Genomic DNA, 24,820 nt, shown 5'->3' on the forward strand with positions numbered 1-24,820 from the left:
AACCGTGGACTCTTCGTAAGTCTCGGGCGCTGTCTCGGTGAGAGTGGGCGTGATAATGAGTTCTTTCTTTGCCGGATCGGCAAGCCCGCTTGGTATATCTTCCTCAGCATCAACCACAGCGTCATTTGTAGTTTCACTAATAGGAGCAGAAAATTGCTCGACGGCTGAAGAGACCGTTGTATCCGCGAATGGCGGCGCGCTCATTTCGGGCAACTCGAATAAGCGACGACCTTCATATTACCCACTTCATAAATTCCATCAGTATCTGCGACAGATACAGGTTCGTCCACAACATTTTGGTCGGGCACGTGCGCAACAGCATCAGACGCAGCATCAACTGCCATTGCATCAACAGGAGCAGGATACTGCTTGACGATTGAAGACAAAGCTGCGCGAGCATCATCGTGGTCATCGTCACCATAGCCCGCACGTCGGCTAGTGACAAGCGGAACCTCATCGAGGGTAGTCATATTGGGTACTAACATGGCAACTTCCTTGCGGGCACGAACGAAAGCTGTCGGAGTGCTGTCGAAACTCATAACTGGACTCGAGTGGTCAATATAGTCCAGCAATTGATATCGCGATTATCGGCGTGGATGGCAAATAGATGCACTATTTTTTGGGTGTGAGTAATGTCGGCAGCTTTCGCTCCGCCTTCTCAACCGGCGTTGTAGCTGGCACTTCAAGACGTTGGCCTTGCTCCTTCCGAGATGAAGTATTCTGCGTCTGCAAAGTGATCGTCATTCGCTGTATAGCTGTAGGTGCCTGAACGACGATAGTCGAGTCCGACGTGCGAGGCTACAATGGTTCTGTTAGCTACCGTTATTGTTAGGAATGCTAAGGGGGCACATACGACGTAGTTATCGACTGCCGGCGCGAAAACGCAAAGAGGGACTGTCTCGATAACGTGGACTGTTTTCATTGGCATTGTCTTCAATCGTGGAAGCATATGGCAAAACACGTACCGTGGAGACCAGGAAATCGACAAAAGTTGTCAAAGGCGACATGATTGCAGGTGTTGCAGGAAGGTACATGGAAGCAGTTGAAAAGATGGATCGAAGTACCAGAGGTGTTGAGAGAAGGAGGAATGGAGCAAGTTGATAAGCCGAGTGCGTGAAAAAGTGGCCGCTGGCTGTCTGGTCTGGTTCTGAACGGGGTCGTAGTCAGTCGCTTTGACAGTTCACCACTCTTAATACCTTTAAACAGTCAGTCGCATTGACAGTTCACCGCTCTTAATGCCTTCGTAAACTAGTGTACCTGCACAAACAACATCAGAGATTAGGACTGGTTCGGCTTGGCTACTGCTCATGTACATGCTAACAGTCAATAGCTCTCGCTGTAGTATGAACTAATAGCAAAATGGGCGTGCAAACCGCACCAGTGAACGCCAAACTTGAGCCAGCGATTGGGAGTACAGTCACTTACAGAGAGAGCAAGTGTGTTTTTTGAACAATCTAAATTCGAATGTGAATAACTTAAGTTATTATTATTAAATTATTCGGACCCCCGGTGTCGGCACTTTCATGTGCCATGGCAGGTTCCCATAGTAATGAGCCGCACGTTATGAGGCAGAACGTTACTAGTGGGCGTGCATAAGAAATTGGACCCCTCCGCCGTGCCCATGTATGTAACATGTCGGCGATCGAGAATACTACAAAAGACGGCTTTCGTATCTCGAAATGCCTCAGAGAAGCCACTGCATTGGAGTTCAGCCTTGGATGGCATCGTCTTGTTCTTGCTGGCTACGTCTGACACTAGACTGAATAAACACAAGTTTAAATTTGATCTAAAATTATTGCTACATGACAACAGAGACAATGCCAGCCAAAAAAAAAACCGTAACTGCAGACCTCGCCACTAATCTCCGCCAATGCAAGCTAACCGTATCAAACGTCCTAAATTGAACATGCTGAATCTCATACTACTCATACTTCGTTTCCTTACTCGAGATAGCGTCTTCTATAGCCACTTCGTCATCGGACTTGGTAGGTGTGCAAGAGCGGGTGACTGTGCCCTCACTTTTAACGCTTTCCGTGCCAGCCACCATGCCTGAATATAACCGCATTGGCGACCATTCGGCGATATAGTTCACCAACTCTGAAAGCGACTGGGAGTAGGAATATTCCTCTGTAGTGACCTCATCGGACGGCCGAGCCGATGAAGAGGCCACGGCATCGATCCGCGGCACCTCATCTTCGTCATCATACTCCTCTTCACTGACCAAGAACGCGCTATCTTCCCACTTCGTGGAGTCTGTTCGCGCGGATGACAGGGAATCGAGCGTGTCGCCGCGCTCAAGATGCTTCAACAATGCTTTGGCCTGATCTATATCTCCGATATCACGTTGCCCTGCATCCGCGCTAATTGTCTCTGGCACTCCCACCTCGAAACTCGCGTCACTGCTCACCTGTCCCTCGTCTGCGTCATATGGATCGATGAAATGATGCTCAACCAAATGCTGAACAACGGGCCACCCATAAGCGTTTGCAAACGTCCGCCGAACAATAATATTATTGTGCGCATCAGGTTCCAACTGCACCAGGACTTTCCTCCACGTCATATTGTCATGCCACGACCTAGCAATTTTCTCCTCCACTCGCGCTTTTTCGGCTTTGTTGGTTGATGCGTCAGGCGCGGTGAGCGTCGAGTCGGACTTGCTGGATAACGTAGACGATAGGCGCTTCTGGATGTCACGGTGCGGAAGATCTTCCGGGCGATACATCCGATCGTGGAAAATCGTTGTCGGCCGAGACTCAACATCAAGTATAAAACTTTCCGGAGGCAACGGGGGATTTATCAGCGACGTAGCTGATTCAAGCACCGACGTCTTCGGCAACGGGACTAGCTTGTCATCCTCACCTTCGTCAACAATAACTCTGTCATGACGGGTTTGGCTGCGGTCATAAATCTTGCTTGGCCTGCGACGCATGGCCTGTGGACGGAATAACGACAGTGTGAGCTGCAGCGGCTTCAACGCGTCCGTAACAATATTGGAGGACATTACCCGTTGTATAGGCGTGGTCGGGACATCGGATGCTTGGCGTACTTTGCCATCGTCCTCGATCTCGCCGGTAACGTCTTCGCCACCTTCGGCTGTGTCGGCGGCAGATTTGATAATGGTGACTAGACTTGGGGGATTGCTGTCCGACACCTTCTCGCCTCGCTGCGCCTGATTCGCTTTCGCGAGACCGCGCCAGTCAAGATATAGCAATGCGGAAGTGCGCAGTGGCACGATACCATCGTTGACAGCGTTGGCGTATACAGTCCGTCGCTTAAACCGTCTCAAAATCTCCGCGGCCGGACCAGTCGGCAAGATCCGCAACAATGGCTTTGACACGATCGACGAATTGAACGGCGACGAAGGTTTCCATGTCAATCCCAAGTCCTGACCTGTCTTTCCGACGACGCCAAAATCGAGGGCGAACTTTATGTATAACGGGTTCTCGTTTGAAAGGCCAAGAAACGGCGTCGCGAGAGCAATGAAATTGACGGGCTCGATTGTTTCGAAAAAGTCAGGATAATGCGCGTGCAGAAACGCAATTGCGTACGTCATGACTAGCCCCCCGAGCGAGTGTCCAATGAACGATATTTTCTTGACGTTTGGTTCTCGTAGAGAAGTCGCGATATACTGGGCCATCCGTTTACCGAGGTACTTCACGCCTCGTTCGGTGCGACACGCATTGTCGAAGTAACCCCTGACAATGACATTCTCGCTCGTAATCCGTGCCGCTCTGTCGATCTGCTCTTTTAAAAACAGCATGTCGGCGCCAGTATTTGAGTGCAGGCCGTGAGAAACAACGACCAAGTGCACGTCCTTATCCAGATCCGGTTTTGGCAAACTCCAAATCGCTGCCGTGTCGTGATGCGTGACTTTCAAACTCTGCGAGAAGGTCCCGCTTTCGGCATCGAGATGTAACGACTCGTGATCTCGCCCGATGGAGATCTCGAACGAGACAGTCGCGGAAGCAGAAAAGATGAGCTGACTCACGACGTCGATCGTCCACGAGTGCTCGGTCCGGCTGGGGTCCATCTTCAGTTCGGCATAGTAGGACTGCGCGGCTTTAATCTGCGGTTCATAGGACGGCTCGTCGTATGGATTAGTAACGGTCACATAAGGGTCGTAGTGAGACGGCTTGACGTCGACGTAGAGGATGAACGGTCCGTTAAGATAGGCAGCCCGGAGAGGGAAGAGCTCAGTGTTGCGGACCCGGATATAGAGTGACTTTGGCGGCGGGACGACATTATCGTTCGAAGGGACGTACGTAATGATGTACCGGTGTAATTGTCCGACCTTCACGGCGGACCGCGTCCGGAATAGAAGCATGCTATTGACCCGTCAACCTGGCTGGTAGCAGACGTGGGCAACAGCCGAAAGTGACTAGCGAATTCCGCCGCCGTCTAGCGCATGAACTCTGAGCCGATAGACGATGCCGGTCGTTGCTGCGGACTACAGAGCAAGGCAGACGATACTTCGCAATTTGCAGGGGCTCTGCAGTAGTTATCAGCTAATCCAGTCTATGATCAGCTGGTCGAAGTCAGTAAAGGATCGTGAGCTGGCTGGTCCAGAGCCCGGACTGGCCGTTCCGGGGTATTCTGCCCTGACCCTAAGCCGATTCATCAGGTCCGAACATTGCCGCTTGTACGATGCTCGTGAGGTCATTAAACTGCGAGATCATTATTCGCGATTTAACCGATTTAGAGACCAATTGGTAATAGGTGGTGGAAAAAGTCGTATAATATTCACATACCAACGATAAAACAGCATCTACTCATACAGGCACACAAGACGCCGAACACGCATACTACAAATACGTTGCGGGCAACGCGATGCTCCACTATTGCAAAAAATAATAACAGATAAAACGATCAACAGTTATAATTGACTATCTTACATCACAGACTCCTTATCGATGTCCATCTCGTCCTCGTCCTTTAAATTTTCGCCTCCATATCGCTCCTCTCTCCATTCTTTACTCAGTCTCCACTCCTCCAACCTCCGTTTCTTCATCTTCCAACCGCGATCTTCTGCTTTTCCCCGTCCCACAAAATCGACTTTCTCGATCCGATAACTCACGCCATCGTGCCGGGTTAGCCATGACCGGGAATTAATCCCATGCCGAAACGTGCCTTGGTACCTTTGCAAGAGTGGCAGTATTCTTAAAGTGGCAACGCAGTCACCCTTTTCGGCAATCACACCACCTGAAGACGGCGAAAAGTGTCCGCTGTGGTACAGCGCGGCGACAACGTCGGAGTCGTCGGTGTACACGTCAGTCCCCCAAACTTCCCGTCTGACCACATGCGGATTCGATTGTCGCGACAAAAACCTCCGGGCAATCCTGATCTGAATGAACGAGTTCACTCTGTCTTCCAACCGCGGAAGGATCGCCTGGTGCGATTCCGGAGTTGGGGTGTAGATCAGCGAGCCGAGATTGTAACTCTGGAACGCATTGGCAGCTTTTAGGACGTCGGTACTATCGACTCGTAGTTGGTATTTAGTTGGCATGCTGTCGTATATTGATGCTGGTGGCGGTGACGGCGAGTTCCTTCTCCTGGGTAGCGTTAGCGGCAGCCATAACATGATATGCAAAAAATTTTAACATACGGCCCACTCTCGGAGAGGTGAGAATGATTCCGGTGATGATGCCGTCTCTTGCGGGACTTCTCGCCATCGAGGGTTGGCGAGCCGATGACGGAAGAATTCGTAGATCCGCCGCTGGCAGAGTCCGCGATGGATTGCTCACCTGAGATCGAGCTGGTAGATGCGGCAGCCGCGGCGGCTTTCTTGACCACTCTAGCGACAGCGTCTTCGGCCCGCACGGGAGTGGATTCCTTGGTTGCCTGCGGCTGCTGGCCACCTTGCGGGAGATTTTGCGAAGACTGTTGGGGCTGCGAGAGGGTCGACGGTGGTTGGGCGGCGTGCAGCGGTTGCTCGACTGGGACCGTGTGTTGCGACTGGGGAGTCGACGGTGCAATTCTCCGCGCTGTGGAACTCGGATCAAATTGGACAGGAGGAAGCGTGGGCCCGACCGTGAACGGCGACGCGGCACTCATTTTAGGACGGAGATCCGGCTCGGACGGGTCCGGCGTCGTGCTTGCTGGCGGCGGCTGCTGATGCGGTGATGCCACCGCGAATTGAGTTTCGGGAGAGAGCGAAGCTCGTGCTCGTTGAGGTTGTTGTTGTTGTTGTTGCTGCTGTCGCTCGGTCTCCTGGGATAAATCAGGTGGTAGCGTGGGCGAGACAACGTGATGATGGTGGTGGTGATGGTGATGCCTGTGGACGTGCTGGTGCTGGGGCTGGTGCTGGGGCGCCTCGGGCTGCCCCGCCGCAGTGGACACGGCCGAGACGACAGAGCCAGGGGCAGACACTTGCACAGACACTGGCACAGGCTGTTGCGCAGAGTGCGAGGCCTGTTGATGCAGAGGAGGCGGCGACGATGACCCTAGGATCGACGATATGGACATGCCACCGGACGGGGCACGGTGGTGAAGGGGCGGTGGGAGCTCGCGCCCTAGAGAATGAAACGGAGGGAGGTTCCGATTCTGGGAGCCGGCCATGAGCGACGGCAGCACCGGCGGAGACGGCCCACCAGGGGAAGACGGAGAAGGGCCATCAGGGGGAGACGTCGACTGGGGCTGCTGGGGCTGGGGCTGGGTCGGGGCCGGCTGCTGCATTGTTTGGTAGTGATGGTGGTGATGGTGGTGGTGGTGATGATGGCCGCGATGATTGTGCGGAGGCGAATGCGTGAGTGTGCTTTCCGTAGATGTCGTCGGCAATGGCGACGGGCCCATTGGGCGACGAAACAAGAATTTTTCCCTTTGCACTGCGCTGGCTAGTGCAGGCAGAGTGGAATGGCAAATGATAATTGCGCCGAGAAGTCTGGGGCAGGCGCACTTCTTTCTGCGAACGGCCGCCTAACAAAGCGCTGGCGGCGTTGCGCTATCCCAAAGACCCTCGGGGTAAGGGAACCGTTTGGCCCGAGGCGCGGCATAAACCCCAAATTTGCTTATCTCCGACAGCTCTATCTGTGGTTGCAACAACGGTGACTAGATACGTATTTGCAGCTTTTTTTAATATTCATTAAGGCTATGCGACCGGTTGCGATGTATGGTTATCTAGACTCGATTGAGTTGAACCCGTGCGGATGTGGAGTAGTGGCTGTAAGAAGATGTTTACTTGTATCATGACCTCACTGGCGTAGACAAAAAGCAGGTTGCAGTACAGTTCCGCAGTCTACTCAAAGTACAATATACAGAATCGTCGAACACGCGGAACAGCAAATCCGATCCATTGCAAAATGTGATTGTCTGAAGTGTCGCATGGGGTTAGGGTCTTATAGCAATATGTGATGCAGATATGAACGTATAGTTCGCTGATGAGATCTCGTGACTGCACAAAATTCGGGGAGAGACGGCGGTATCTGGTTTCCATAAAATTTTTCCATGCTGTCCAGGATTGTTATTTGTCTGCTTCTAATGCGAACTGCTGAGTTAGGCACTATATTCTGCGTGTTTGGGCCACAGATATATACTTGGGTAACACAGCAAGTCCTTCCGGGGTTGCCGCACTAAATTACTGCTATGTATAATGTCTGTAAGCAGTTTCTAATATCATTCTACTACATAGTACTCCCACGCATTCTCGAATATTCGACACGTAGTCATGGATTGTTATTGTAACCGCAGATTCATTTAGCTAGCTAGCACCGAATCACGTGGCCACACGACACGATACCCTTAGATCGTCGACATTCCGCGGGCTGCCGGGCCTGGGCCAGGTGGTCAGTCAGCTTAAATTTAAGAAGAGCGCATTAACAAGTCCACTTTCCGATTTCGCAACTCCTGTAAAGATTAACGATAGTAGGTCGCACCACCTTTTACTCTTAACGATACAGGGCAACAATGACGGAGCAAGCAGTTTCTCCGGCCGCTGCTTCGCACACAGCCACTATGAGAACCGGCGACGCTCGGCTCGGCGATTGGTGTTCGGCGCCGACGTGTGCATCCCAATTCCCGCAACCTCACGCTCCACTATCACTCGTCTCCAACAACATCATCGCATCCTGCTCCAAAACCCAGCTTTCCGCAACAACAACAATACTCACAACGACTGTCGCTCAGTCGTCGAAACTCCGCTGTTCCGACAACGGCTGTCTCGCAATCCCGCGGCTCCACTCTTCCGATCTCGCGCGTGCCGCCTCGACTGCGACAGGCGAGGCCGCTCCGCCCGCCATTGGCACCTGCATAGTCGCTGCATTCGGCCTCTCGGCGACCGAACCCCAGTCCGCTTCCACGACCTCGTCCCTCGCCGTCCTCGACGACATGTCGGTCCGTCGGACCCGCAAACGGGACATCATCCTCAATGAGCTTGCCGCGTGGAAGTCACAGTTCAAAGCATCCTTTGGCTCGTTTCGCCTTCACGAGCGCGACAGCTCCATAGAGCCCATCACTGTCGCTACACCGACAACATCGACTACGTCGCATGTATCTCAGGACAGTGCTGGGCGCGGGCGCGCTGGTGATCGCACAAGCTCGACGAGTGCGACGAGCGTATCAAGTGGCCTCGCTACCGCGACCAAACCGCCCAAGACGACTCCAGTCCAGCAACAGTCTGCACTCACGTCATTCCACCACCGCGTGCTAATGCGGAAACATCATCGCAAGCAGATCGAAGACTTGTTTGTCCCTGTCGACGTCCCACCAACCCAATTGACTTGGTCACGCGCCAGGACGCCGACCATAGTCGTCCATTCAACGGGGATCAGTCCTGCTCCGGTTCGCGATGAATCAAGTAATCAGTCCGGCGCAAAACAAGGTGGGTCTGGTAATGACCTTGTTCGCCCCACCGCTTCGCTTACGCTCGACAACGGGCAAGGTGCGGGCGGACACGGTGACGACGACGACGAGGACAAGAAGCCGCATGACGATGATGTCGACGGCGACAACGTGGACGAGGAAGATCATGAGTCAGATATCGAGGACGAGGAAATGTGGAACGACGGGTACAGATACTGGAAGCAACTACGCAGGCAATGGACGAGTTCGACATCGTGCGATGATGATTCATCGGCGGCGCAAGTAAAAGCGCATGCCGTGCATCAGATTCCAGCGGATCTGTATCCTCGAATCTATCACCTCCTCGTGAACGAAGGTCGTAGGCTAAGAGAACCAGTCAACTTATCCGACGCGACGAAAATCCTTGTCGCCGGCTGGATGTCGACAGGCCAATGGCCTCCGCAGCCTGTCCCACCCGATCCGCTCATCGCATCACGCAAGAAGCAGACATGACTGCGATGCATACTCGTTGTTCTTGTGCAGTAGATATGGTGTATGGCGCTGAATTAGTCGGATCATTTTCGTTTGCATTATCGGTGCGGTTCATGTTTCTTGTATTATATTCGATCGTGTACGGGATGGAAAATAATCTAATCTGTAATTACTAATTTTGTACATTCTATGATAATCGACCTCGATATATCCTAGTTTATACACATCATATGTATTCCTTGATGTAGACGTAGGTTGTCAACGCTAAGGCATTAGCATGTCCGATAATCTGGACCATCCGGCCGGTCGCATGAATAATATGCGGTTCGGCAGTGGAGTCCGAGGCATTCGCTCGGTCCGACCCTTCAATGGGGTTGTTGTCGCAGGGTTATCCATGGCCGTGTTGACTAATTTGTTCACGCGGCCGCATTCTGGTCTGGAGGCACGTCCGGTTCGGACTAAGTCGCCGGTTCGTCATTGCTCCTGCTTTCCACAATCCTCAAACTTTCCTCCAACGCACTCAGTTCGACCTCTAATATCTCGGCCCAATTCTGCACGTCACCTGCCTCCTTCAAGATCTCGCTTGCTTTATTTGCCGTCTCCTCCCACTTCCGCGTCTCCTTCACGAGCGCCATCGTCTGTCCCCGGATATGTTTCGACTGTGCGGAAATGTGCTTTGCGTTTGCGTGGACAGAGGTTATGCGTTGCCGAAGGTCGCGGTCGACGTAGTGGGTCAGACTTTGGAGGTCTCGATAGAATTGCTTACGGATGTCGGCTATACACGTGTGTATCAGCATGTGCTCGTCCATCGACACAACACACAACATAGCAAGTAAGCAAGTACCTGGAAGGCGCGGTACGTCGATTTTGAGCACGCCGGTATCGACAGCGGGTGCAGGTGCAGCTGTACTGGCCGTGGTCGTTGTCGCGGTTGGGGTCGACATTTCGCTTATCTCGTAATACCTATCGCTCGTGTGCCGTGTGCTCTTCACCTTGTCATGTCCATCTGTAAAACAAACGATATCTTAATAGTAATTATACCAATAACACTAGACGTTGCAATGGAAAATATCGCCGAGTACGCCCAAATGACAGCAAAACTGGCAAGAAGGAGTGCATGGTCCGTGACGTCGATGATATGATAACGCTCCCGCGTCATCTCATCACCCACCCGCCCAGCTTGCGGCTGGAGCCGGGCCGGACAAATCAGCAGCCAAATTTTTCGCCACACCAACGCAGGGTTTTGTATCTCGAATTTTAGAGAGCGGATCCAAAATAGTCGGTGTGCTCGATTGTAACTCTCAAGTATCAGTGTTTCAACCTACGTTGCACTTCACTACCTAGCTCTGCGTAGGATGGTGCCAAAAATATGATTACTCGATTAATTTTGTTCTGCACACAGGACCGACCTGCGACAGGAGCAGGATGCCGCTTAATTTAATACTCGTGGGCAAATCGCGGCAACTAGGTGGCTAGAAAAGCAACGGAAACTGGCGAGCTTGCTACCTCCACATTATCGGATCACAAGTAACGAGAAATAACTACACGAATTGTCGACTACCTCAAACAATTCCAAACGGGCCAATCCAACGCTTCACATATTCTGAATCCAGCGACTCGGACACCGTCGTGTGCCTCATACAGTGCGGCTCATTACTATGGAACGCTTTGCACAAGTCCTGCCTGACTGGAGGACCACAAGTTAGATTATTTAGAACACACGGGCTGCGACCCTTGCTGGCAGTTGCAATGACGCAGATAGGAAAGTGAACGTAGCCAAGGCCAGGGAGATATGTTTGCAGATGAGGAGATACTGAACGGTTTCGCTGTTTTTTTTTAAATGCCACTTTGGTGGGCAATGTTGTTGAGCTTGTGACTTGGGAGGGGACTTTCCCTTTAAATTGGTCAATATTGTGGAGGTGATAGTTACAGATCATAGAAGCAACTATTGTATTCTAAAGAGGCAGCAGTGGATCCAAAAAAGAGTAAAGCGTCTTGAGGCATCCTTGGAGTATAATTTTAATATACATCCCACTGGGTCCATGGTTATGCTCTTCAACCCTCCAACAAGCAACTTAACTTAACATTGAACAGCTATGTACTTAGAAATAACATCTATTAATCTAATTTTGCCCCTCCTCAGATGACGATTGATATGCGTCTATCTTAGCCAACGATTGTGACACATCCTCCGCCAGGAGCGTCTTCGAATCATTAGGCGATGTCGCCGAGCTCTCGATCGGCGACACCGGTTTGGACGATATATTAACGGGAATAAACCGTTTCGGCAAGCACACCCGTGAGAAGTTATCTCGAAACATCCGACTGACTTCGTCCATGTCCAAGTGACTGGTCAAGGAGCGCCGCGGGATGCAAGATATGCAGTGCTTCGAATCGAGCTGGATGTCGAGGGGGTCAGAACAGTGGCACCCGGAAGATATGCTCAGCCGGACGGAGTACTTTTTCTGCGTAGTCTGTGTGTCGGCGGATTCAAACAGCTCAAAACAGATTTGTGTCAGATAGTCGAGTTCGGGGATCGCGTTTCGCGACATTTTGGTCGGGATTCCGCATCCATAGATCACGTTTAGGAGTGTGTATATGTGCGATTCTACGCGTGTTAGTCGGGGTTCGTGGAATCTAGAGGCATAGATCGATAACTCATACCTTTGGTGAAGTACGCACAGCATGCACCCGTGTCGGTTTCCTTCATGTGGTCAAGATTGTTAAGTATTTGCTTAACAAGCGGAAGGCTCGTCAACAGGCCAATGTCAAGTTTCTCGTCATCTTCAATTCCGTATTCCTGAGGACAAATGTAGCTACAGCATCGTTAATGCAATGTCTATCAAACTCAGGAAGAAAGCATACTCAAATAGAACTTTGGCCAGCCTATAAAGTTCTCTCAACTTGCTGAACTTCTCATCCTGGAACCTGTCCGACGTAGAGTTGCTTGATGATTGCTTCCGGGGAAACTCGTCGCCGGAGTGCATTGGGGATGATTTCACACTGCTTGAACTAGATTTGACAGACGAATTTAACGTAGCTGCACTGACCTCCTTTGGCTCGTACGGCAAGAATATATTCTCCAAAAATTGTCTGTTGTGAAGGGCATCGTATTTCATAGTGTCGTATAGTTCAGAGATCTTGGACGGATCGACTTTGTCCACGCTTATAAATTCAGCAAAAAGCTTATCCCATCGTTCCTTGAACAACAGGGGGTCTTCGCCGCAGCACCATCGAGATTGGAAACTATTCACATCCCGGTACTTGAAGTTTGCTTCCATAACTTCATGGTGGAAGTTCATCAGTTCAACCACACTCTGAATCACGACACTCGGCTCTGGCATTTTCTCAGGCCATGTGAATTGCCGCGGCGGCTTGAGTCCTTTGCGAAGGAGTGGCTTGATCTTCTTCTTCACCTTGTCCATTAAGTCCTTGGCGGCATTGCTATCGTCCAACAAGTCCTTCCTGACGATCAGAAAGTCTGGCTCGATCTCCTTCTTGTCGAGAAATGAAGCGGCCCAGATCTGCGCACTAGTAGCAACACGACGCTCAGAGCTAGTGAAAACCTTCACGTCGTCCAACACACGTTTGTTCATAAGCAATATATCCTTCCGCATCTGATCGCCCAAATCGCTGGACTGGTAACGGGCAGAATGTGTGGGCTCGCCTCCCCATTTGAGGATAAGCTGGACTTTCTCCACTTCCATATTATCATCCAAAACAGGCTTGATTTGTACCTTTGTTCCAGCAAAATCCATCTTTCTTTCGAGGGCGTGCGCTAGTTGAGCTAGCTTGCCCAGGTCTTCGGCTTTCTCCCTCTGAGCTAATCTCGTGGCGTCAAGGACTTCCTGGAGCGGCTCTTTCCCACGAATAATGACCTCCTCCTTGTGGCTTTTGAGCAATGCGATGAATATAGCGGAGTAGAACGAATATTTAATTTTTTGCTTAGGCGTCCTGTCTGCGTGACGAACAACGTGGACAATACCCTTCAACACCCAACTCTGCTGCTTCTGCTCAGATGGCTTGGGAATGCTCAATGAAGCTGGTAATCGCTTCTGGCTATCTTTAACTGCCATGAACATACTGCGAAGGACCTTTGCGCAGCCGTCATAGTACTCGTTGTTTTCTTTGACAAACGAGAACCCATTGACATCGATAACGTAAGACATTCCGTTCACTCGTAACAGATCGAACCCGCAAATAGCTTGGTGAAACGCAATTGAGATTTTCTTTGCCATTTCGATTTCCTCAGGAGAAAGCTTGGTAACGAATCGGATTTCCTTCCCGTAGGTGTTCCGCCGAACTAGACCATCCACGACAGGCGATTTTCGAGTTTCGGCGTGGCAATAGTTAGGACCAACGGTGTAGGCTTTGACGTCCTCGTAGTTATCGGTGTCCATGAACTGCTCGTAAACGAAACTTCCAGCTGTACGCGGGTAGCTGAGCGTAGACTCAAATTCGGACGACTTGTTACCGACCTTGCGAAACAACTTGCGCCCACCACCGCCCTGACTGGAATGATAGTAAATATAGATATTGTGATCCTCACCATTCGTCGGTTTCTCCACGTAAGGTTTCTTAAGAGTCTTGCCGTCAACTATCAATGTATCGGGATCTAACATCTCCCACTTTGGTTCAGAACCGTCCTTAATGGTAACGCCAGTCTCCGCCAATCGTTTTCTAAGCACAGAATCCACTTTTGGCCCACCGTCACGAGAAATTTCGAGCCTTGCTGGTGTTGGAACGTTTATGCTGTCCAGAACGGCTAAGACGAGTCGGCGATCCCAAAGGAGCTTCTGAGACGCAAGGTCGTTGACTAAGTACGGTTTGCGGAGATTAACGTAGGCAATAGCCTTATTGAGTGGAAAGCCATCAGAGAAGAAGGATATCAAATAGTCACATGTCGGCCAATTCTCAATATCTGCAGAACGAAGATTAGCCTTGGAAGCACAACGAGTTTCGACAAGCATACCTTCATCCAAGATGACTTTGTCGCCAAAGATGACAGTCTCAAACTGTCCATTCGCAATGAGTCTGTTCAAGATTTGTCTGCACGGTTTGCTCCGAGCTTTCGCGTCCATGGCGCATACGCCGATTGTGCCATAGTTTTCAATCTGCGGTGTTCGCGGACCTTGCAGAAGAGTTGGGCCCAGGGGATTCTGAAACAGTGAGATCAACCCGGAAGTCGAATCTCTTGATATCGTCTTAGTGAGGGTCAGACCCACGCCTGTGGTTGTGCGTATTGGACTGTCGGACGACATGCCACCTCGTTCCGAGGATGGGGACGTGGAGCGCGACGACTTCGAGGACGACGGCGGCAAGCTTACCGCGTTGGACATTACTGACGCCATTGCCCCGTTTGTAATACTAAACGATTTGCAAAGCCAATGGCAGAGATAATGAGCACCGGTAGGTTAGATAGAAATCTTCGCTCAGCAGCGTCGATCTGCAAATCTGAAAATCCGCAGGTATTGGCTTCCAAGCCCACTTATCTTCTAGGTGTCTCGTCCCACGCCCCGGAGGCTTGAATTAGGTCCCCGACACATCGGACGGAAATGTTCTAAGCGTCAAATTGCTCGGCCGTTTGCAGCTGTAACCATTAGGCATTGCGGTGCTAATTGGGAGAAACGAATTACCCGGCTTCAGATATTTTTCGAGGACTTTTACACCTCCTGTTCGCTTGGGGAATACTTCACCATCTTGGCCAATTTGTTACAACCGGATCTGGAAGTTAGAATGCCTTCTGTATCTGTTACCTTGGATGGAGATACGTCGAAGCGCCGCAAGGTCGGGTCTGATCTGGTGGAGCATAAATCGCAATCGACTAGCATGCACCCGTCAAGGATTTTCTCTCCTTTCAGGGTATGTCAAATAGAATCACTCCAATACTCAGTTTTAGTCGATATGCATCATGGCTAATGAAGCTTTTGCTAGAGCCTTGGATATGTTACTAATGAAGTACCGTTCTCGGTTTCGACACTTGGTCAAACTTTTATCATCACAACCGTGGTTGGAAACTCGTTCCAGATCTACGATGTTAGTGGACATTGCCAATTACTGCGATATTTGACTAATTATAATCAGGCCGGCACTCTACACCTTCTCTTCGTTTCGACTCCGCAAACCAGTGCTCCGATCAGTGCCGTTTCAGCACAGTTCCATTTCGTTTACACCATCTGGGGCTCCACTCTAGGAGTGTTCCGACGTGGGCGACTAGAATATTCAGTCGAGTCCGGTTCGAAATCTCCCTTGAAAAAACTGTTAGTCTTTGGTGATTACGTTTGCGCCAGCAGTGACGATATCGTTTACGTTTTCCGCTTTACTGCGTCCGATAAATCTGTCCCTCCGGAGTTATACACATCAATAGCGTTACCTCCCGGTGCTGGCGATATCATCAAACTAGTTCATCCGCACACTTATCTCAACAAAATCGTAGTTGCTACAACGTCTTATATTTATCTCTACAATATCAGAACCGGCAATCTTGTCTTCCAGAGCAAGCCATTTGAGTCGCTACTGACCGATATCGACGTAGCGCCGGTCTTGGACACACTCGGTCTTGCATTTAACGACGGAAAGATCCAGGGTTATGACCTCAGGTACGACAAAGTGCTGTTTGAGCTTAGCTGTCGACAAAAAGTTACGTCGATTTCGTTCCGAACAGACGGAAATGCGCACTTGGCTGCAGGCACCGCAGATGGCGACTTGTACTTTTATGATTTGAACAGAAAGAGACGAGTGCACATTCTCCGAGATGTTCATTCCGGAGCCAATGGCGGTGTTTCATGCGTATCATTCCTTAACGGACAGCCGGTCTTCTTGACTTCAGGCGGCGACAACTCGCTGAAGGTATGTAAAAGTTGCTCTTGTTCTTAATGTCTGAATATTTTGTTAATACTTGTACAGGAATTTGTTTTTGATCCGGAGATAAGCTCTTCAACAACTCTAGTCATCTCTCCTCCTCGTCACCTTAGATCTCGAGGTGGACATTCGCAACCATCGACATGCCTATTCTTCACCGAAGAGACCGGACATTTTCTGTTGTCAGCGTCTCTTGATAAGTCTCTCTGGACATTTTCGCTTAGAAAGGATGCGCAGAGCCACGAAATGTCACAGCGTGAGAAGGGTAATGCCAATGCGCGGAAAGCTGGTTTGACTAGTTCACTACGGGAGAAATTTCCTCAGATCACGGCCATGGCGTTCGAAGCAAATAAGCAGGGTGATTGGGAGAACATTATTACCGCGCACAAGGATCAGGCATTCGCTCGAACGTGGGATGGCCAACGAAGTATTGTTGGCCGCTGGCAACTCAAGACGTCGGACAAGGGCGTTGTTCAATCAGTTGCGATCTCATTCTGTGGCAACTTTGGACTTGTTGGATCTGCTCGTGGCTCTATCGATGCTTATAATCTTCAGAGTGGTATACACCGGAAAAGGTTCAGATCGCACAGAAAGGCGGTTACGGGAGTGGCTCTAGATAGCCTCAATAGGACTGTGATTTCTTGCGGTCTTGATGGCGAGCTTCATTTCCACGATTTCAAGACTACGGAATTGAAATACAACCTTCACTTAGCGTCTTCCGCGACGTCAATGCTGCTGCACAGATCGACTGATTTGCTCGCTGTCACTTTGGAAAATTGTCAGATTCTTATTATTGACATCACCACAATGCGTGTCGTACGTGAGTTGAAGGGTCATTCTAAGACGATCACCGCGTTCGATTTCTCTGCAGACGGGCGATGGATCGTGTCGGCCAGCCTGGACAGCACAATTCGTACTTGGGATCTACCAACAGGAACCTGTATTGATGCAGTCAAGGTTGATTCTATCGTAACTGCGCTACGGCTATCTGGAAATGGAGAATGGCTTGCCACAGCTCATGAGGAAGGTGTCGGCATTAACTTGTGGACAAACCGAACGTTGTTTAAGCAAGTTGCTTTCCGCCAAATTACAGATGAAGAAATTCAACGGATTGCTATGCCCACCATTTCAGGTGAAGGTGCAGCTGGTCTGTTGGAAGGCGCATTCAACTCTGACGAAAGGGATGTTGACATTGTGCCTATCGGTGATGAAGGGAGTTACGTGTCACCCGAACAGCTCAATAAGACGCTGTTAACACTCAGTTTGGCCCCTAGGAATAGGTATATGACCCTTGTCAACATGGATATCATCAAGCAGCGAAACAAGCCGAAGGAGGCGCCCAAGGCACCAGAGCAAGCCCCGTTCTTTTTATCATTGACGGGCGGTATGCCTGTTGACCAAAAGGACGACACACCTACGAAGGCGCGCCTGAAAAGCGGTGCCTCTAAGATTACCGAATTTAGACGCAAACTCACAGAGGGTCATGCTATCAGCGACTGTAAGTTATGTGTATCTATCTTTATATCGTGTACTAATTTATTACTCAGACTCTGAGTTCGTGTCGTATTTAAAGACTCTCCCTCCTTCGGCTACCGATTTGGAGTTTCGTTCCTTAGACGCTTTAGAAATCGATCAGTTTGCACATTTTGTCTCCGCATTGACGGACCACATGGAGAAACGAAGGGATTATGAATTGGTTCAAGCTTGGATATCGATGTTTTTGAAAATTCACGGAGACGTCATCGTCGCGAATCGTGAGGTTACCGACCTAAACGATGCCTTGACCAGATGGCAGGAAGTTGAGCAGAAGGAAAAGAAGAGATTAGACGAGTTGGTAGGATATTGCAACGGTGTTGTTAAGTTTTTGAGATTAGACTAAGTGGCCGTCATACTCTGACAGTCACATTGTATTATACAGACAGCTTTGGTTTATTGGGAATATTGTACACTTGCATTTACATGGGCCAATACAAATTGACTTTATTTTAAGACGTCTTTTGCTTCTTCCTTTCAGAATCATCACCTTCGGGCCCGACTTCCCTTGGTTGCGGAGAATCTGGTACTGGCTCGGTGTGTCCCTGTATCTTGTGGTTGTTCAAGGGTTTATCGCCCTTCGCTCGCGCTTTCGGGCCCCAGTTCGGTGGATTCTGAGGATATCGAGCGATCTTAATTCTTCGAGATGGCGGATTCGCTTCAGGGTGCATGGTGAAGTCAACTGCGAAACTACACAATCTTCGATTAGCAATCGCTCTGCACTCTGCTGAGATTCTCTTATGGGTGCCTACCTTGGCTCTCGTTTTTCGAGCAGTTTCTTCGTGGGGGAGTGCTCCTTAATATTGCTCTCCTTCACTGGATTCGTTTTGATCCATTCCCGCAAAATGTCCCATATGACCCCCCAACTGGCATTAGTCTTGATGGCACCAGGAACAGCGTGCGTAGGAGACACTTTGTACCCTGCATTCAAAAGTGCAGATGTCATTGTTGTCATTGGCGGACATGAGCACCGCATGATTGAAGAGACGTGGGCCGCAGTGAAGTAGAACGGGTCATCAAGCTCCTCTTTTGCCAGCGTCAACATGCCTTTGATTCGAGCGATGGACTTGTAAATGTCTGGATCTAACGTTTCCGTGATTTTCTGTATACGAGAGATAAAGTCTTTGTTGTGGAGAGGTCCTGCCCACATCGGTCCGCCGAGCTATATTCATTGCGTATTAGCGAGATAGATGAAATTTGATTGCTACACGCGACATACATGATGAACAAATGCGCAATGTTCACAGTGCGACGAGACTGGCGGTCCTTGGGCAAAAGAATGCTTCTGGCTTCCATCCTCGTTGATTGAAACTCGACCTAGCGGCTGATATGATGCAGATCCACAACCGCTACAAGTATATGTCAACATAGTTTTACTATGTACAAGTTAACTTTCGTGCACATATAAATTATCTTTAGGTATGTTACCTAGCCAGCAATTTGACCTGGATCGGCGAGTTTCTGACACGGACAAACACTCGGACGTAGAAGTCAATAGACAGACTGAGTAACGGCTCAATTGACTTTCCATAGCGTGCGGCAGCCGATGCGATTGAGCTCAATACCAGCCGGAGCGCCGATTCGTGAGAAAACTCTGTCCGGGTTGTCATTCCACCATAATTCGTGAAGCACTTCTCCGGATAACCTGTACCAGCCAAAATTGACAAGTCAGTGCATGTAATGAGCAACAGCCCTCCGTCGCAAACTGCCTGCACAGCTGCATCAAGGAATGGCGATGCTGTGCCGTATGGATCCAAGTCTATAACGTGAAATGGCATGGTCTTGTGGGAGTACATAACCGCATTGGCATCTCCGTGGGAGGCAACGACAACTCCGGGCGCTCCATCATTATATGCAATGTTTCGTTCAATTGCTTTGACGGCCGCCGGGGAGAAGTCGTTTGCGTGAACCGTCTTGATCAGTGGAACTTCGAGACCGTACCGGATGGCACGAAGACCAGTTGCGGACAATGCCTCCAAAATTGTAATGAACGGCGCCTTTTTCCGTTCTACTAGAGCGACTTGTTTATTATTCTCGCTTCGCTCCGCTTTGGCTTCATCGGTCCTTGGATTAGGCTCCGGAGCCTCTTCAATAGCTTCGCCATGAGAGTCTTCTGGACCCGCCTCTTGTAGTCCCTCCTCAGTGGTTTGACTGTCTCTAGCAGTCGCCTTCTGGATTTCATTCCGCAGCTTGCGCTTTTTCCGCTGGTTCCTTTTCGTAGCGGTTCTCTGCTCCATGTACTCTTCCGACCAAGCTCGTATAGCACATGTGCTAAGGTCCCGATTGAATTGCTGAACCGGATTATAGAACACCTGATTCTCGTTCTCGTATAACACCGTCGCCCGGCCTTCTGTAAGGAGGACGTATTTAGATCCGTCAGGCTTCTCCATGCCGGTAGAGTCGGATCCTTCTGACCACCGGTCGGATAAGGTCAATGTGTGTTGTGCTGGTCCTGGTCGAGGGAACAAATACGAATGCGTGAGAAGAAGATCAACAAATTTTAAAGCACGGACACGTCTGATCATAAACGTACACCAAAATTTTCAACAGTTACAATTACAATGGACCCTCCTATTTGGTTTGCATCTGTCTTGCTTATCCAGAAAAAAACCGACGACTAACTCTCAGGACCGGGTAAGTCCCAAGAACTCAGGGGCGGCAATGATGTTAGTGCACGTTAGCCGTCCCCCACCACACAAGAATGTTAGGGTAGGTCGGACATCAAGCAGTCTTTGATCACTTCACGAGCCTCGCCTACCATGTAGATTTGCTAACCGAGGCCAACTATTTCAGTCATTTGGGCGCGTATAACCAAATGAATGCTGATATTGCGGGTCGGAATAGGATATAACAAGATATCGACGATGCCGATGCTATTATCGCTTCCGAACGAGGTCCTGCTGCAGATCTACAGCGGGTTCCGTGGCAGTGACTTTTACGGCTCTGTGCTTGTGAACAAACACCTGAACGGTCTCTTGACTGTTGAAATGTATCGGCATTTAAAGCTGTTTCTTCCGAAATGCGATTCGATTTCCACTGGGGAGAGAGATCCCTGTGGAACCACTTCTGACGACGATGCCGATTTTTGGGATAACGATGATGGGCTAGTGGACTTGTTTGGGAGCTTTTCTGTCGATAATGATATGTCCGCCGCAGCACTTGCTGATCCTGCGACTAGCGAATCATCGCCCAATGAAAAGCATACCGGAAGTTTGCCAGCTAAATGTTATCGAAAGGGAAGCGGAGCATTACTGAAGCGGACGTTTAAAGAGTAGGTACCCGTTGCCGTACGCAGATTCACGATCCAGCTAATCTATATTAGAAATCCAGAATTGGCCAGTCTTGTCAAAGTTCTTACAGTCGTCGGCCATGATTTGCAGCCGGAAGATATTACAACTACAGAAGATGGCATGGCAGAGTTTCCAATGCCGCCCGATACTGCCTTTCGAGGCGTACGCAACCTGCTGCGGCATCTTACAAGCTTAGAACATCTCGCCTTTCAAGGCGATTCAGCACAGTTGTCAGCGTTTATTTACAGTGTGCCGCAAAATATTACATCATTATCGCTAGAGCGGTTGTCGAGACTCCAGTTTGGAGATATATATATGTTCCGCAAGCTTCGTCGACTAACTATCCGTGCGCCTCCATCCAATGACAAGACGGTCAATGGCTCAGGCGACATTGTCCTTAGCAAGTCGGTTGTGTGGGAGACCTTGTATGCTATTCGCATGCTACTTGAACAAAACTCTCAGACGTTGGAGGAACTAATCCTGGGCAACTGGAATTTTGACATGTTGTTCCAGGCATACGTGCCCATGCTGCCCCGTCTGAAGTGCCTCGCAATTGAACTGGCGCCACCAATGACAACTACCAAAAACGGGAATGATGCATCTGTTCAGACTACCACGATATCGACTTCGCCGCTCCTGCATCAGCATTATCCGCAGCAGTCACTCCAAGCTGCACAGTGGCCGTGGCTCGCGGAGTTTATTTCGTCAGTTCGAACCAGCTTGAAAGTTTACATATCGTGCACGCAGCCCCATACAGCCGACGAAGCTATCCTCCAGCAGATGGCAAAATTCATTGATTGGAAGTCATTACACAAGCTAGAAGGCGGCCGTCGGGTGAAGCGAAAATCGAAGTTCCGTGGCCATCGTCTCTGCAACGTCATCGACTGGACAACAGGTGAGGTGGCGAGCGCAACCGTGCTAGTTGAAATAAGCGTACGACGCCACAGAATGTCGAATTATGTGAGAAAATAATTCGCCGGCCGTCTATTGATAGGAACGGAAGGAAAAAAGGTTAGGTTTGGGTTTTGCATTTCGTAGCATGGCGTATATTCAGTGAATTGGACTATAGGAGTGTTTGCCGTATATGCATTGCGAGATCATCAGCGTGCACATTATTCATTAGCGTTGCTTTTGACATGTTTGGGACATAGTCTAGAGACAGGGATGGACAAGAAATCTAGGGTATTTAAGATAATGGTAGATATGAGAATGCCACCGTGTACATACGCTTATCTGTAGCATATATGTATGCAATTGATCATTAATGCATACTCAATACCTGAGTTTATGGCTCGTTTGTGCTTGAATTACTCTACTGATATACAATACCTACAATACATAGATAGGAAAAAAGAAATGGACTGGTGCATGCATACAGGGTAGTGGGTAAAAACGAAATCCACATGCAGTAACTCCGTATCAAAAAACACATTCGCCGTATAGTAACCATGGCTTGACCAATTTTCATATATGGTTATCGTACCAGAGCCAAAGCCAAAATATTTACCTCACCGCATGATTCTCAACCCTTACGTAGGGCAGCATCCTGCAACTAATCCATATTCACTACTCTAAGAATTTTCCGGCTATAGTCTTGCTCGTCTGACAAGCTGCCGTCACTTAATCGTCGCTCCATCATAACAGGGTTGAGTCGCTGGTCGACAATGGCGACTCTGCCAGAATTGATCGAGTTGGACGACAGCTTCTCTTGCTGTTGTGCAGCAAGTGGATTGCTAGGGGAACTGCCTCCAAAACCACGCGACTTTCCTTTGGCACCATGGTAATCTGACCAATCGTCGTCGTCGCGACGTCGACGGCGGATGAAAAAGAAGACAAGCCCAGCAATAATTGCCAGGCCGGCAACTACGCCGACAACAATACCCCCGATAGCACCTCCGCTTATTCCGCTCTTGCCAGAGGAAGAAGCAGAACTGCTGGAGTTTGCGGACGAAGAATCGCCGGTCGCGTTGGCATCATTTGCGCTATCAGTAGATGACACGTCCGAAGTTTGGCTGGGTCGGACAGTAGCAGTAACTGTAACATCAGACGTGGAAAATGACGTGGCCGTATCCGGAGCTGAGGTCGACGCGGTGGTAGAGGAGCTCTCGGTTGTAGCGGATTCCGTCGAATCGGATGTTGAAGACGGCGAGCTTGTACTCGCGGAGGCAGAGGTAGAGGTAGAGGTAGAGGTAGAGGTAGAGGTAGAGGTCGAGGACTTGGCTGAGGACGACGAGACGCTTTCGCTAAGCGCCTCTGGATTCTCAATGGTGCCAACGCCGGTCAAGTAAACGGAGAAATATCCACCAGATCCACCACCTAGTTGCGCGCCAGTCAATCGTCGGCCCACCAAGATACTAACACTCGTCACTTACAGTCGTCTTGGCCGAATCCGAAACACGGAGTGTTGCAATTCGAGGAATCGACTTTATCAGAGGGAATCGCATTTCCACAATAACAATCTCCGCCTAGTGTCAAACCAAGCACCGAATCGCCTATCGGTGCACAAAGGCCTTGACACCAACTACTAGTTTGATACTGGTAAGTTGAATTGAATACGAGTGAGCCTGAGCCTGCGTAGCATCCAGCGAGCTTGAGGGTGGCAGATTCCACGTGCGCCAAACGCGCCAACACAATCAGCAGTTGAGCGAGTGAGAACGATCTTGATTGCCGGAACATCGTTATACGGAAGTAGACGATAAAGCGAATGTAGGTTGAAAACGAGTGTTGTCGTGTTCCCTTTCCGTAGTTGCCGAAGCTATGGGGGGATGAGTAACAGCACCTGCTGACTGGCCTAACAAGCCCCTGGTGAATACAACAAGAGCACGAAAAGTGAAGGACTGATTGTTTGAGTCCTCTCACAGTCTATGGAGAGGATAAGTGTAATAAACGAGCGACGAATGTCAGTAACAGGAACGGAAAGAGCGAATCTAGGAGAAGGGAAGTATAGTCAGCCGGGGCCGCTGCGGAATGGGGGCGTGGGCAAAATAGTTTTCGAGTTTCGGTGTCGAAGAAAACAGCAGGCCCCGCAGGAAATATCTGAAACAGGGCACAGATAGCTGTGCCCATACAGAAAACTTTAAATTGTTATACTTGATGATATCTGCTTGGCATCGCAGGTATTTTCAGGAACCAAAAAAAGCACGCGTTGGCCCCTTTATTGTCGCGCGCCAAATGAAATCAGAGCACAACCGCCCTGCGCGTCTAGGGCATAAGCGGCACGTCACAGGACGCCAAATGGCTTTCATTTAACTGTGGAATCGTGATCTAGATGTGGTCGCATGTATTCGCGACCAACACATTTGCGGATCTCACGACCCGTGTCGTGTGATAAATAAGTACAGGGCCGAATATGACAACTGGCTTATTGTATCCGGCAAAGAGACAGGACGTATGTAATTGCCTACTTTGATAAACTAGCCCTCTTGATCTGGAACAATACTAGATCACATATTAAGAGTCAAGGTCCAAAATAAATGGAACCATAGGAAACATATATTGTATGTTCGCGCAGCTAAGAGAAAAACGATCATTAACAGCTATCTGCCTTGCAACTGAAGAACGATCGTACGACAACTATTACTACTATTATTATAAGCGCCTCGCCTGGCGATCGTAGCTCCACCGTGCAGCTGAAGACACGGTGCGTGCGCACGGTAGCCGTTGTAACAATTTTTCAAATAAAGCATTGTGGCCACTCAGAGAGAATGAGGTGAGCAACAAGTCGTAGGTCCAAACGAAATTCAGTAATACCGCATATGTCCGGCCGGACTCGTCGTCTATGCGGTCAGCACAAGATTCCCCGGCTGCGAATAATATGATCGCCAGAGTATTCATGAAGAACTGCGTATACAATTAACGTTAGCGTCGGGACA

General features: G+C 49.8%; 10 protein-coding genes across 10 annotated transcripts; 3 read left to right on the forward strand and 7 right to left on the reverse strand.

Annotated features, from left to right (window-relative positions):
- Positions 1-231: 231 nt before the first annotated feature.
- Positions 232-668, reverse strand: POJ06DRAFT_262418 (uncharacterized protein; the record flags this gene model as incomplete). Its single annotated transcript, XM_056188740.1, has 1 exon — positions 232-668. A coding segment is annotated over exon 1 (220 nt), but the record flags the coding sequence as incomplete, so codon positions are not given.
- A 1,091-nt stretch (positions 669-1,759) lies between these two features.
- On the reverse strand, positions 1,760-4,556 carry POJ06DRAFT_303962 (putative serine esterase-domain-containing protein). The gene has a single exon (XM_056190822.1). The coding sequence runs from the start codon at positions 4,322-4,324 to the stop codon at positions 1,922-1,924; it is 2,403 nt and encodes an 800-aa protein (XP_056040507.1). The 5' UTR covers positions 4,325-4,556; the 3' UTR covers positions 1,760-1,921.
- Positions 4,557-4,888: 332 nt separating this feature from the next.
- On the reverse strand, positions 4,889-6,672 carry POJ06DRAFT_283695 (uncharacterized protein; the record flags this gene model as incomplete). The annotated part of the gene is made up of 2 exons (XM_056190122.1): positions 4,889-5,549; positions 5,603-6,672. 2 exons carry the CDS (start codon positions 6,670-6,672, stop codon positions 4,889-4,891), a joined length of 1,731 nt encoding a protein of 576 aa, XP_056040508.1.
- Positions 6,673-7,595: 923 nt separating this feature from the next.
- POJ06DRAFT_262422 (uncharacterized protein) lies at positions 7,596-9,429 on the forward strand. The gene has a single exon (XM_056188741.1). The coding sequence runs from the start codon at positions 7,900-7,902 to the stop codon at positions 9,283-9,285; it is 1,386 nt and encodes a 461-aa protein (XP_056040509.1). The 5' UTR covers positions 7,596-7,899; the 3' UTR covers positions 9,286-9,429.
- POJ06DRAFT_262424 (uncharacterized protein) lies at positions 9,430-10,429 on the reverse strand. Its single transcript, XM_056188742.1, has 2 exons — positions 10,109-10,429; positions 9,430-10,039 (listed from the first exon to the last, which is right to left on the reverse strand). The coding sequence occupies exons 1-2, from the start codon at positions 10,206-10,208 to the stop codon at positions 9,723-9,725; spliced, it is 417 nt and encodes a 138-aa protein (XP_056040510.1). The 5' UTR covers positions 10,209-10,429; the 3' UTR covers positions 9,430-9,722.
- Positions 10,430-11,387: 958 nt separating this feature from the next.
- POJ06DRAFT_241076 (histidine phosphatase superfamily-domain-containing protein) lies at positions 11,388-14,603 on the reverse strand (the record flags this gene model as incomplete). Its single annotated transcript, XM_056186115.1, has 3 exons — positions 11,388-11,872; positions 11,929-12,080; positions 12,130-14,603. 3 exons carry the CDS (start codon positions 14,601-14,603, stop codon positions 11,388-11,390), a joined length of 3,111 nt encoding a protein of 1,036 aa, XP_056040511.1.
- A 368-nt stretch (positions 14,604-14,971) lies between these two features.
- Positions 14,972-18,112, forward strand: POJ06DRAFT_215676 (Utp21 specific WD40 associated putative domain-containing protein). The gene is made up of 5 exons (XM_056185522.1): positions 14,972-15,126; positions 15,199-15,300; positions 15,349-16,113; positions 16,171-17,623; positions 17,673-18,112. The coding sequence occupies exons 1-5, from the start codon at positions 15,001-15,003 to the stop codon at positions 18,002-18,004; spliced, it is 2,778 nt and encodes a 925-aa protein (XP_056040512.1). The 5' UTR covers positions 14,972-15,000; the 3' UTR covers positions 18,005-18,112.
- On the reverse strand, positions 18,111-20,048 carry POJ06DRAFT_202618 (N2,N2-dimethylguanosine tRNA methyltransferase-domain-containing protein; the record flags this gene model as incomplete). Its single annotated transcript, XM_056185282.1, has 4 exons — positions 18,111-18,348; positions 18,411-18,820; positions 18,878-19,034; positions 19,087-20,048. 4 exons carry the CDS (start codon positions 20,046-20,048, stop codon positions 18,111-18,113), a joined length of 1,767 nt encoding a protein of 588 aa, XP_056040513.1.
- A 474-nt stretch (positions 20,049-20,522) lies between these two features.
- On the forward strand, positions 20,523-21,920 carry POJ06DRAFT_202705 (uncharacterized protein; the record flags this gene model as incomplete). The annotated part of the gene is made up of 2 exons (XM_056185290.1): positions 20,523-20,929; positions 20,981-21,920. The coding sequence occupies 2 exons, from the start codon at positions 20,523-20,525 to the stop codon at positions 21,918-21,920; spliced, it is 1,347 nt and encodes a 448-aa protein (XP_056040514.1).
- Positions 21,921-22,234: 314 nt separating this feature from the next.
- Positions 22,235-23,916, reverse strand: POJ06DRAFT_262431 (uncharacterized protein). The gene is made up of 2 exons (XM_056188743.1): positions 23,321-23,916; positions 22,235-23,264 (listed from the first exon to the last, which is right to left on the reverse strand). The coding sequence occupies exons 1-2, from the start codon at positions 23,622-23,624 to the stop codon at positions 22,501-22,503; spliced, it is 1,068 nt and encodes a 355-aa protein (XP_056040515.1). The 5' UTR covers positions 23,625-23,916; the 3' UTR covers positions 22,235-22,500.
- Between the last annotated feature and the right edge of the window lie 904 nt (positions 23,917-24,820).

The sequence above is a fragment of the Lipomyces tetrasporus genome (assembly GCF_029532465.1).
Source record: "Lipomyces tetrasporus strain NRRL Y-64009 chromosome Unknown POJ06scaffold_12, whole genome shotgun sequence".
In the NCBI taxonomy this organism is placed as follows: domain Eukaryota; kingdom Fungi; phylum Ascomycota; class Lipomycetes; order Lipomycetales; family Lipomycetaceae; genus Lipomyces; species Lipomyces tetrasporus.